At 35.9% G+C, this 11864-nt stretch overlaps 1 protein-coding gene and 1 long non-coding RNA gene across 2 annotated transcripts; both read right to left on the minus strand.

Annotated features, from left to right (window-relative positions):
* Positions 1–501: 501 nt before the first annotated feature.
* LOC104890505 (glutamate receptor 2.9) lies at positions 502–5324 on the minus strand. Its single transcript, XM_048638922.2, has 5 exons — positions 5014–5324; positions 2600–3897; positions 1889–2207; positions 1226–1623; positions 502–1140 (listed from the first exon to the last, which is right to left on the minus strand). Exons 1-5 carry the CDS (start codon positions 5285–5287, stop codon positions 778–780), a joined length of 2652 nt encoding a protein of 883 aa, XP_048494879.1. The 5' UTR covers positions 5288–5324; the 3' UTR covers positions 502–777.
* A 4165-nt stretch (positions 5325–9489) lies between these two features.
* LOC130591626 (uncharacterized) lies at positions 9490–10819 on the minus strand. The gene is made up of 2 exons (XR_008969553.1): positions 10635–10819; positions 9490–10604 (listed from the first exon to the last, which is right to left on the minus strand). It is a non-coding gene; the product is annotated as an uncharacterized LOC130591626 (long non-coding RNA).
* Between the last annotated feature and the right edge of the window lie 1045 nt (positions 10820–11864).

Below are 11864 nucleotides of genomic sequence, written 5' to 3' on the forward strand. Positions count from 1 at the left end.
ATAGGTAGTTTCTAACAATTTTTCCTAATTATTATTCCATAAAAAATTTTGAGGGGTAGTATTTACGTTAGTGGTAATATTTATGTTATTCATGGTCAATGTTTTTGTCTAATAAGGTCAAATAAGTTTCAATCAGGTTCAATAAGGTCTAATAAGTTTCAATCAGGTCCAATAAGATCTAATAAGTTTCAATCAGGGTCAATAAGTTCCAATAAGGTCCAATAAGGTCAATCAGGTCCAATAAGTTCCAATCAGGTTCAATCAGGTCCAATAAGTTGAATCAGGTCCAATCAGGTCCAATCAGGTTTAATAAGTTCCAATAAGTTCAGTTCAGGTTCAATAAGTTCAGTTCAGATAAGTTCCAATAAGTTCAGGTCCAATAAGTTGAATAGAACGCACCCTTATTGTCCACAAGGTCACATTAAAAAAAACATGCAAATCCAAAAAAAAAGAAAGCCTTTACAGAAAAGAGCATATAACTATACAAGTGCAATAAGAAAGTATGCAAATACATTGAATTATGCAACTGAGAAAATTGCATCTGTCAACTCTAAACAAGATACATGAAGTTTTTCTATTACAATTTTTTACCCACTCCACTCTACATACACTCACTAATCACTACTCATAAGGCTAATGGATACTTCAAATGAAAAAAAATTAGGTACATAAACTATACAAATAACTTAAAACTACACAATTGACTTAAATGCTCACCTCAATTTCCTGTAAATAGTTTGCAAATGAGCAACCAAGAAACCAAATCTTTAACAATCCTTAACTTGTACAATTTGGCCGCAGACATGGCAACCTACACAGAGTCTGGTTACTTGACAGCCATCCACATATTCTACTTCTTAGAATTGCTCCCTTTACAATAGTTAGAATTCGCCACTGCTGCTCCACTGAAGGAGTAACAACAGCTAAAAATGCTACTGCTGCTATGCCACCAGTAATGCAGAACAACCCTGCAAAAGGCTTAGGGCCTATGTTTGTGGTGTTGTTGCTTATGGTTGAAGAGGCTGAACATTTGCACTGAGCAAGCATATTATGCTCCAAACGCTCGATGTCTCCCCTTTCGGTTGCTTTCAGAATAGCCTCTGACATGTCTACAGACAGTACAGACCCCTTCTGAAATGCCTGATAGAAAAAGACTATTAGTGAAGTCCAAGTTCAGCAAACTATGAAAATTTGAAATCAGTATAAATTCATTGAAGATACTCACAAAGCCAAAACCACCGAAGTTGTAAGTTGGTCCTGCAAGAGTGTACCCTCTGCAGTGCTTTGTCAAGAAAACCTTGGCGTGTAAAGAAACAAAGAAAGCAGCCTTGATCTCGCCTCTCTCGAAAGCTAAGGGATAGTCCTCAATTGACCGTATTTGCTTAATGTTCTCAGGCTTAAATTGCAATACATTAACTAAATAAGAACAAACGAAAGAGTTCCAGTTACACCCAACTACTGCATTCTCCCTTCTCAGAGTATCAACATCTTTCACAGACGGTTGGAGTTGAGAGATAGTCATCAAGGAGGTTAGTGCAGCTGTGAAGTATATTGATAGCATCAATACTAGGAAATACCAAGGTGCAAGAACCATCTTCGATAAATTGCTCCGAGGAGCCTCCTCTGCAAAAGTAATAACCATTCATTAATGAATAAGTAATGCAACACAAACACATTTGTTAAATGACTAATTCAGGGTGCGTTTTCTTTACCTAAAAAAGATAAGTTCAATTTTCAAATAAGTTCTGAAACAAGCTTCAATGAATTCAAATAACATCTATTCAGATACATTTGAATTAAACAAGTTTAGTTGAAGCCAGTGCAGTCTTATTCTGTTATAATGATCATAAATCGCAACAAATTTTAGTGAAGGAAATAGGATGTATACTTTGTACAAAGAAGAGTAAGGTGAAGGAAAACCAGAAAACTATCCCAATTTGCTGGGAGGCTGAACCACCAGTAGCAAATTCTGGATTTCTTCGACGTTCTACTAACCACACCACAAATCCTACGAAAAGACCCATTGATAGGATGAGAACCCACATTTTTATTTCGAAAATTGTTGTAAATATCCACATTTCCTTTGTCTTATCTTCTTTTACTGTCACAACCATATTCATTCCAGATTTCACATAAGGCTGGGAGAAGTCTGCCCATTTGTATCTTTCTTCTAGAATTAAGATATCGCCAACTGCAGCATCGAAGGCCTATATACAAAAACAAAAGAGCTTTCGCTATTAAAGCCTCATCAAACTAAAGATCTTCCTACCTTTTCCACCATAAATAGATTCAATAGACAAGTAAATTGCCTAATACTTGAGCATAAGAAATAGACTCAGAATAGGACTAAGGGTGTGTTCTCTCTGGAACTATAAGTTCGGATATGTTCCAATAATCCCGATTTAAATTTAGGTGAAGAGAATGCACCCTAATCTCTGCACATTTATACATGAAATAGCTGAAATAGAAAGCTTCATCATCAAGATACAACCATTTCCAAAAGTTATTCTAGATGCAGCAAGATATATATGGGAGAATCAATATGAAGTGACCCTAGTCAGGAGAAAAGGCAAACAGATTAAAATAATGTTATGCTTACCCTCTGATGGATATGATGCACCATGTCATCATATCTGCCATAAAATGGAACCAACTCAAATGAAAGATCATAATGGAGGTATGTAAGGGACTTCATAAATACATCAATAACAAACCCTGTAATAGATGTCTGATTATGTGCCACAACGCTAACATTGACAAGATGAAAGGCACCAGAAGCCGGTACAGCAATTCTCAATGCCTTCTCCTTGGTAGCACCAAAACTCCATCCTCTTGGAACTTCTTGCTGACCACCTGGCCAGTAGATAGGGCCTAATTCAACGTTTGCGTGATGAATCCTGGCTTCGGTTCTACCACTTTGTGTAGGGAGTTTTGTTGAGAATCCAAACTCCGAAGACCAAAAGGCTAATTCCCTGTAGCTTTTCCCAACCACATTGATAATTTGGAAGGTCGGTATGTTTCCTAGCTCGCCATTTTTAAAGCTAATGTTTTCACTCAAACCTTGGAAGTTACTCAACAAGAGCTTTTGAAACATTAATTCTTTAGAATTTGAATTTCCTGCTGCAGTTTTAGCCTTGTTAATTGCATGAATCACATCATATGCTCTCAAAGCAAACAAACTTGGAATTGGAATTCCTTGATCATAAGAAAATTCAGTGAAATAGTTTTGCTTGAATTTAAGCTCGAACTCTTTGTAAGATGGCTTACTGGAGTCAAGAATATTTGTTTTGTATCCAAGGACACCTTGCATGGAAGCAATGACTGATGAATCAGCAGACTCAAGTAGACTCGAAATCTCATCTGATAGTATCCAAACATACCCTTTGTTTACCATACCCATCTGATTCGCCTTCTGAAAAAGACAGGTAGCTAGTTGAAGAGAAGAATGCAGTAGTATAAAGACACGGTTACTCCCACCTTTAAGCTTATAAAGTTGTTGTTCAATGGAAATTTCAGGGTCTGACATGGAAGATATAGGAGGAAAAGCTATGTTCTTCTCTATAGTTACATCAACAAACCTCAGTGAATCAGACAGAACAGTAAAATGTGCAGCATCCATGGAACATAGATTGGTTTTTTCATAAAGAATCGTTACTCTTTGCCACCGAAAATACCCAACAATGGCAGCAAGACATTGCATATGAAATGAGAAATTATGGGACATTTGTATCAAATTGGATGGTAATGGTACTAAAGGTGAAGGCATCGCAGTTGGAGTTAAGAGCAGGACAGGAATTCCCAATAAATTCTTATGAATTTCTGATAAGAATACAGCTTCTGCCAACGAAAATGTTCCTACTAGGACTTCAACTTTCTTGCTACGGATAAGTTTGGATGCTGCAAGCATGAACAAATAACATTAATGTGCTTTCATGCTTCAATAAGAATAGTATAAACTGTAAAGAAACTTCCAGTCATGCATATTACACTCATTTTGTTGGGTATATGGAGCTCATGAAGGTGTATGGGTGTGGAGATGAGGTTGCGTAGAGGGAAAACATCATATTGTGCATAGGGCTAACTTTGAATGGTCATATCTTTCAATCTAGAAATGATTTTGAGGTGATTCAAAGTGGAGGTGATAGCTTGTTCCGAGAGCTTTCCAACGATAGGTCATATGCTCAATTCCGATAAGAGACGAAGAAGTTATGGCAGTTTTACGTTTCGCCCGATCGGGTCGGGCGAGGGAGCCCGATCGGGCCCGCAACAAAAAAACGTGAAACTGGGCGTTTGGCAGCTTTTGTTGGCTCGCCCGATGGCATCGGGCCATCTCGCCCGATCGGGCAGCAGGCCGAATTACGACACGGGCGTTTGTTGCCCGATCGGGCCCGGGAGCAAAATTCTTCGAACGTTAGGCGCCCGATCGGGCGGGTCTTGCCCGACCGGATCGGGCGGGGTCTGTTTTGGGCCGGTTTTGTTCCGAAAACGCGTTTTACTAAGTGGGGGTATAAATAGGTGCCCTAATTCGTCATTAATTGTAATTATTCATCTTTAAACACATATTAGAGAGAGAAAAAGCTATAGAGAGAGTTCTTGACCACGTAAAATTTCTGGTGTATTCTTTCCTGCTTTATTATTTGATATTCTATTATTGTTTGCTATTATTTCTAGATTGATAGTCAATAGAACTTACACATTTGATGTTGCGGCATACATCATGATTAACAATTTAACCCCATATATGCATTATCAGTAACTTCATTTGTGCTTGTCAGTTGTCAGTATTTCCTTAATAGTAATAGTTATTCTTATCAATAACCCCATATATGCACTATCAGTAACCTCGTTTATGCCAATGGTATGGCACAAATTGCATACAAAAAATTGTATCAATGCATCAAGGACCATAGTTATATGCTCATCTGTATCACTTAAGGACAACTAGTAGAAAACATAATACAAAAAAAATCTGTTGATTATGAGAATTAAGTAGCTATACTAAATTAGTCTTACCTACAGAAGTAGCCTGCAGTGAGCTATGAGAGAAATCTCGAAAATGCAGAGTAATCTGACTGCAACTATCACTGTATAAATCGCGAACTGCTATTTTCATGGCTATCTTCTGCTCTTTCCCCACACGCGTATTGCCATTGATAACTACACCAATGTTTGTGACAGCATTTCTGTGCATTGAGCAATTGTAATTGTATCTTCTTTGATTAGCATTGCTGACTTTGGTGTTTAGCACCAGCACCAAAACTACAAATATGTAAGCTAAGGAAGACATGATTATTAGTTTTCTGCTAGTAGTTCAATATTTACATAGAATTATAGTATCTATATTTATACTAAGTTAAGTACTAGAGCTACCATTACACAAATACAAGTATGCAGGGAAGAATTATAGATATGAAACCTTGACTTTGACTTTTTCAGAATTCCACCCTTATCTTAAGTTCTAATAAAGTTATTGATTTGCTTAATCAGTCTTTTGCAAGCAAATAACGTAAGTGGCATGGTAATGCATGTGGCATGCAACCATATTAGTCTTAACTAAAAATTGTCAATTAAGCTCCTATATAGCCAAATCTTGAAAGAAGCAACTTAAACCTGCTGAACTCATGACTGACATATAACTATACTTGTACATAATCTGCAATCTTGTGCTTTTTTAATTAACTTCATCCACCCATTAAAGATAAGTGTAAGAAGAGAATGCTTTTTAACTATCTCCAATTTGACTATTAATATCTTTAATTTTGTTTTATCGGAAAACATGAAAAATTGATAATATTTTGAAAATACACGTTGAAATAAATCTAACAAGATCTCACATGATAAAATTTTGATTTACTACGTACCTCCAAGTTTTTTTTGGATGTACCAAAATTAAAGCCTTGACATGTTTGCGTACACACAACTTTGATCGAACATCTACATACAAAAAGTTAGTTATTATGAAACTATATAATGAAATCAATCGAACAAGACTATTCTTCATGACCTTGTTTATCCTTACGTATAAATAATAGAACAAGGTCAAGCTAGAATTTGTATATATGGTCAATAGTCAATATGAAATTAAATAATTAAAAAAAGATACGGAGGAAGCATATATTAGTAGAAAATTATGGTCAATACTCAATATTTGTTGAGTTTGAGTTAACCATCAAAATATAAGTGTATATAATATAGTTACTAATTGCATGATACTTCTATCACACAATAATATTCTCACGCGCATAAGAACAACAATGAACAAGTCAATATGTCTAAAGCTTCTACTCTTAGGTTCTGTTTGGGGAAGCATTTCAGGTAACCTAAATGATAAGGTGCTACAATTTTAAGTCATCTTATATGATTAGTGATGTTTGGTGGAGGAACTCAAATAAAATTTAAGTCCAAAATTTGACTGAAATTGAGTTGGAGTAAAATATAGTGTTTGAGATCACGTACTAAAATTTTTTATTTTTTTATTTCTTTTTATTTTTTAAGTCTAAAAAATATATTTTCTTTTTATCTTTTTAAGCCTAAAAAGATATTTCAACTACAGTCCTAAATAATTTTACCAAACAGGTTATGCAATCAGCTAGCTTGCATTGTCAGTTTCAGTACTTTAACAGTTTCAGCTGCTACCTAATCAGTTTCAGGCACCTTATCAGTTTCAGCTCCATTTCAGATAGGGTTCGTTGACAAATCACAAACATATCCTTAACCTTGTTGGCTGACAGAATTGTAATAATTTAAGTATAGAGCTAAATACCAATTTTATTCTAGTCATTATCTATCAAAAACCAAACCGTTGACATTAATATGCAATAATTCAGTCCAACATTGCATCTGTAAGCATTTCTCCTGCAATAACGAAGTCAAAAACTTTTTCACTTAATTACACTAAATGGTGCATACACTATATCGAAGAACATTGAAAATTGCCAATCAAAGAAGGACCACTAACATTGTTAATCTCACAGAGAATACTACGTTTTGAGTTTGATCGAAAATTCATAAGAAAATCAAACTTATTAGAAAGTGATGTTCAATTACTTGCACCTTCCTTGGTCAGCGCTTCCTTTATTAACTCCTTCATCTTGTAATAAAATTCATGTCTACATTTTGCACCGTGCCACACAAACAACTTTGATTGTTCATATATTTGATTACATATTAATTAAAAAAATTATTAAAGAGTTAATAATTTAAAAATACACATTGAAACAGATCTAACAAGATCATACATAAATTTATTTTATCTTTAAAGTTGTGAAAATTTATAGTTAAAATTTGTAATATTTAACGTCGAAAAATGACAGTTTATGATGGAATGGACAGAGTACGAATCTAGAAATAAACAAGTCTACAAGTATTCACATCATACTAAGTAGACAACTTGACCAAAAAAGTTTGAACTGGAGGGATAGCTACCTTGGAGTTGTGTAAGGAAAATAATTAAGAGATTGCAAGGAATGATGGAATAGTAAACATGTTCTAGACAAATCAACATAACACCAAACACCTATATTCATGAGACTGCAAAGAAACTAATAAAAAGGGTCAATAGAGGAAGTTTTACTTTGACTTAGCTTGTTCATAATGCTATTCTTTTTGCAAATTCTATATTTTCTTTCACCCTATATCACTCATTTTTAGACTAACTAAGACGTCACCTAGATGGTACACACACTTGTACGTAGAACGTGGTACGTTTATGTACATGGCTAATAAGTAAAATGAACACATGGCTTACAAGTAAAATGAACATATATACATCTCTGTTAGTACATGTTCATTGATATTAGTCTTTATGTTCATAATCAAGTCCTTTATATTCATCGTGCATATGGTTCGATCTCATCCTACGTACATGTGTATCTACTAATTTGGGACTATTTTGTGACCTTGAATAGATATGAAACAATGATAAAAGTCTAAAAAGGAAGTGTAGGTATAATTTTGAGACACGCAAATTAGAATAGAGATAGTGAAATCTAATCAATATAAGAAAAGTATCAGATGAACTTTCCATATTTGTACTGGATATTTCAAACGAAAACTCTAACCAGTTCCGATATTTTCATATAATGGACCAATATTTCCCCAATTTTACGTAATTTCTAGAAGTTACCCCCCATTCAACACAACAAGTCGTTAGTAGTTACTTGGGATGACATGAGCCTACTTGAATCGTGACCTACTAAAGTTAGATTCAAGAATTTCACAGTCAGTCGAAATCTAAACTCAATTTGAGAGGCTTATGAATAAGCTTCAAATTAAATATTTTGTTCTTTTCAAATTAAATTATAATTTGAATTTAATAATAAAAATATCACCCAACACTCAAGTTTTCAAAATACTCCTTAGCCAAAGTCTAGAGCTCATTATTACTCCACAACCTACAAAAGCCAATAGATCGATTCTTACTCTCTCTCAACACCTTTAATCCTCTGCCTTCTCTCTACAAAAAAAAACCCTCTAAACCCTAGAACTCGCCGGAGATCCGGCGCCGCGTAGGTCCCGGCGGGTCTCCGGCAAGTGCGTTTCTTGTTTTTTTTTCGTTTTTGTCGCTTTTTCAGTCGCTATTCCATCGGGTTTTCTAGTTTTAGGCTCTTTTCGTCGCCCCCTTCGTCGTTCCCCTTCGTTTGCCCTCGAGTTTCGGCTCTTTCGGTCGTCGCTGCTCCCCCTAGTTTTCCGGTGGTCGTGTTTCGTCCCGGGCGCTCTTCCCTTCAAGTTTCGTTGTTGTGGTACCACCATCTCTGCCGCCTCACCGTTACAGTTTGGGCTTCCCCTCCCCCTCGTTAGTTAGGTTCGGGCCTCCCTTCCCCCTCCCCTCAAGTGTTGTGTCAGGTAACTTTAATTTTGTTGTAGGGCATCCCCTCCCCCTTTCCCCCCTTAGTCTTGTGTAGGCAGTGAGTATAGTTGCAAGGCTTCCCCTCCCCCTCCCCCCCTTAGTGTTTCTCACGGTGGTTGGCTTCCCCTCCCCCTTCGTGTTGTGTCGGAAGTTTCTCACGGTGGTGGTGCCTTTAGCCATCTCCCCTGGTGTTTCTCTGGTTTTTAGAAGTGCGTCCCCTTTACCCAGGTTAAGTTTTAGTTAATTGCTTCTATTGTCAAGGTTTTTGGTTGGATTGGTAGGATGTTGTTGCTTACTATGTTGGTGGTTTTTGTTACATCAATCTGTCTCTGTAGTTGGTTAGGGTTTGCGTGGCAAACGACTTCATGTTTGGGGTTTATTTTATCCGATTTTAATAATTGGACGGTTCTTCGAAATCTAACCTTGGTTAGATTTCATTCTCGCTTGGTAATGATTTCATTTATCATTGCCTTGACAAAATGAAATCTGAAGGCGGCCCCCCAATTTCTCAATTGGGGTTACAGCACGTCAACTTATTTGAGCTTCTCCTCAAAGGTGATGTAACACCCCCACGACTCCTCCTTTTATAAACTAGGAGAAATTGCGGGAGTTGTTATGCCACGCATGATAATACGTAAGGCTAATCAGATAATACAGCGGAAGTCTTTTAAAATAAACTGAAAATACTTTAATACAATAGAAATAAGAAAGTATGTAAATGAATTACAAACTCCGAGACTATCCCATACTAGTCCCATCTTCAAAAGTCAAACCTTGACCCCATTGGTCAAGTATAGTCAAATATAAAATTTAAGATAACTTAAATAATAAAGTACTCGTGCACTGAAAACTCCCATCCGGATGCTTATGATTTCCATGCACATCAAGAACTTGTACCTGCAACTTCTTCTCTAAACTCTGCTCACCAAATGGATCATCACAGGGTTGTTGAGGAAAAACAACAACCAAAAGAAAACAAGAACACATACATCAGCAACGCTGAGTACATAACACAACAACTAATGCGAATAATAATGCATGCAATCCTCAATCACTTCGGCTTGCTCTTCTTATGACTCTACATGCAACAAGCATATAACTGAACTTACTAAATACTTTCTTTTATTATTATTTGGCAATGAACGGGCACCGTCCTCCTCTTGGAGTCATACGGGCTACTATTTCTTGTGTAAGAGATCCCACACCTCTTACTAAAGTTCCATGAACTTTAAATAACTTGACTCGAGAAATTTAAGCTTGTTAGTAATGAACGAGGGTGAGAGTGAGCCTCTAGACTCAACATCTCAGAGATAAAGAATACGAGTGACACCTAGTCCACTCAAAGATCTTGATAATTGGAATTCCATAAACTTGCTTGATAAAATAAAAGCATTAACATCGTCATGCTAAGCTATATGCAGGAGTATAGTTTCACACTAACTCCCCCCTTATGTTCAATACTCATGGGGGATCCATCCCAAGAGTTTTATTGCCAAAGCCCATTATGTGAGACACAATCACAATAATACATCTAGCAAATAAATCAATTTCTTATCTTTCTTTAACAAGTGAATGCAACAAACACCATAATTAACTCAATTCTAAATTCTTTGAGACCTTGCTCATCTTATTACTTTAATGACTCCATGAGTCCTTTTTCTTACTTTCTTAAGGATCCATGATCCAATCAATTGAGTCCTTGCTCAATGATTAAACTACTTGTGAGACCTTGCTCAATAACTTTAACTTATGAGACCTTGCTCAATAACTTGATAACTTATGAGACCTTGCTCAATAACTTGATAACTTGTGAGACCTTGCTCAATAATATATATAACTTCTAATGAGACCATGCTCAATAAAATATTTAACTTCTAATGAGACCATGCTCAATAAAATATATAACCTCAATTGAGACCATGCTCAATAAAATATATAACCTCAATTGAGACCATGCTCAATAAAATATTCTCAGGCAAGCCTAACTTCAAGATAACTTTAATAACTTTAATCATGCTCAAAAGCAATTAACATCACAACATGCTTTTCAAATATAGGAATAACTCAAAAGTTCCATTCCTAATCCCTTTCTAAGTTCTCAACATATACTCAAACAATTTCAAGGCATAAGCCTCTCCTTACTCCTCATGCTCAATAATATATTCATATCCTTTGAAACTACTAAAGTCAAGGTCAAAGTGTATGTACCTTGATTACACAAAATCAACAGTCAACAATTTGACTGGCTTTAATTATTCTTGAAACCTACCAACAATAAAGTACTATCAATTAGTACTTTCCAACAACAATTCAAGGCTACTTAATAATTAAAATCAGCATTTTAAATATACTAATAAAGCTGATTTTTCTTACAAATGCTTTAAAAACTATTTTTAAAGTCTAACTTGAAAACCTTTACTAGTAGGCAAAAACCCACTACAAACTAATACTTAAAACTCTTAAAATTAATTATTTATTAATTTAATTACTGCTGTAAATTTAACTAAAATAATAACAGATTTTTTTTTTTTTTTACAAGTGGTTCGAAAACCACAAATCTGAAAAACCACAACCACTGGCGCCACCACGAGCACCACCACCACCACCACTGCGCGCAGTGGCAGGCGGCGCCGTGCCCAGTCGGCTGCCACCACTGCTGTCCGACAGTGGTCTCGTCGGAACCTGTCGATCTCGCCGGCGAACCACCTTGTGGTGGCCGGAAATCGTGAACAAAGAGGAGAGAGAAAATAAGGAAGAAAAACCCCAAAATTTCAGAAAAAAATTACCTCTTTGCTTCCCTTTGATAATTGCAAGATCTTCCTATAAATTTCAAAAACAAAACTAGATTAGAAGCTAGAATTATTGAAGAAATTACTTGAAGAAACTTACTTGAGGAAAAAGAGTTTGAGAGAGAAAAGGAACTCCTTACTCCTTTTTTGAAGAAAGTGGCTAGTGAAAAAAAAGATGGGAAACTTTAGGTTTTCCCCTTTTTATAGTGGTAGTCATTTTGGGTAAA

Source organism: Beta vulgaris, chromosome 1 (assembly GCF_026745355.1).
Source record: "Beta vulgaris subsp. vulgaris cultivar EL10 chromosome 1, EL10.2, whole genome shotgun sequence".
NCBI classification, from domain to species: Eukaryota; Viridiplantae; Streptophyta; class Magnoliopsida; order Caryophyllales; family Amaranthaceae; genus Beta; species Beta vulgaris.

Bases quoted from the DNA above. Each gene is read 5' to 3' on its own strand.
- LOC104890505 (XM_048638922.2), bottom strand. From the start codon at position 5,287: ATGTCTTCCTTAGCTTACATATTTGTAGTTTTGGTGCTGGTGCTAAAC. The intron at 2,208-2,599 runs GTAAGCATAACA...TTTTGTATATAG, and splicing joins TGCATCATATCCATCAGAGG to GCCTTCGATGCTGCAGTTGG. The intron at 1,624-1,888 runs GTATACATCCTA...TTACTTTTGCAG, and splicing joins CTTACTCTTCTTTGTACAAA to AGGAGGCTCCTCGGAGCAAT.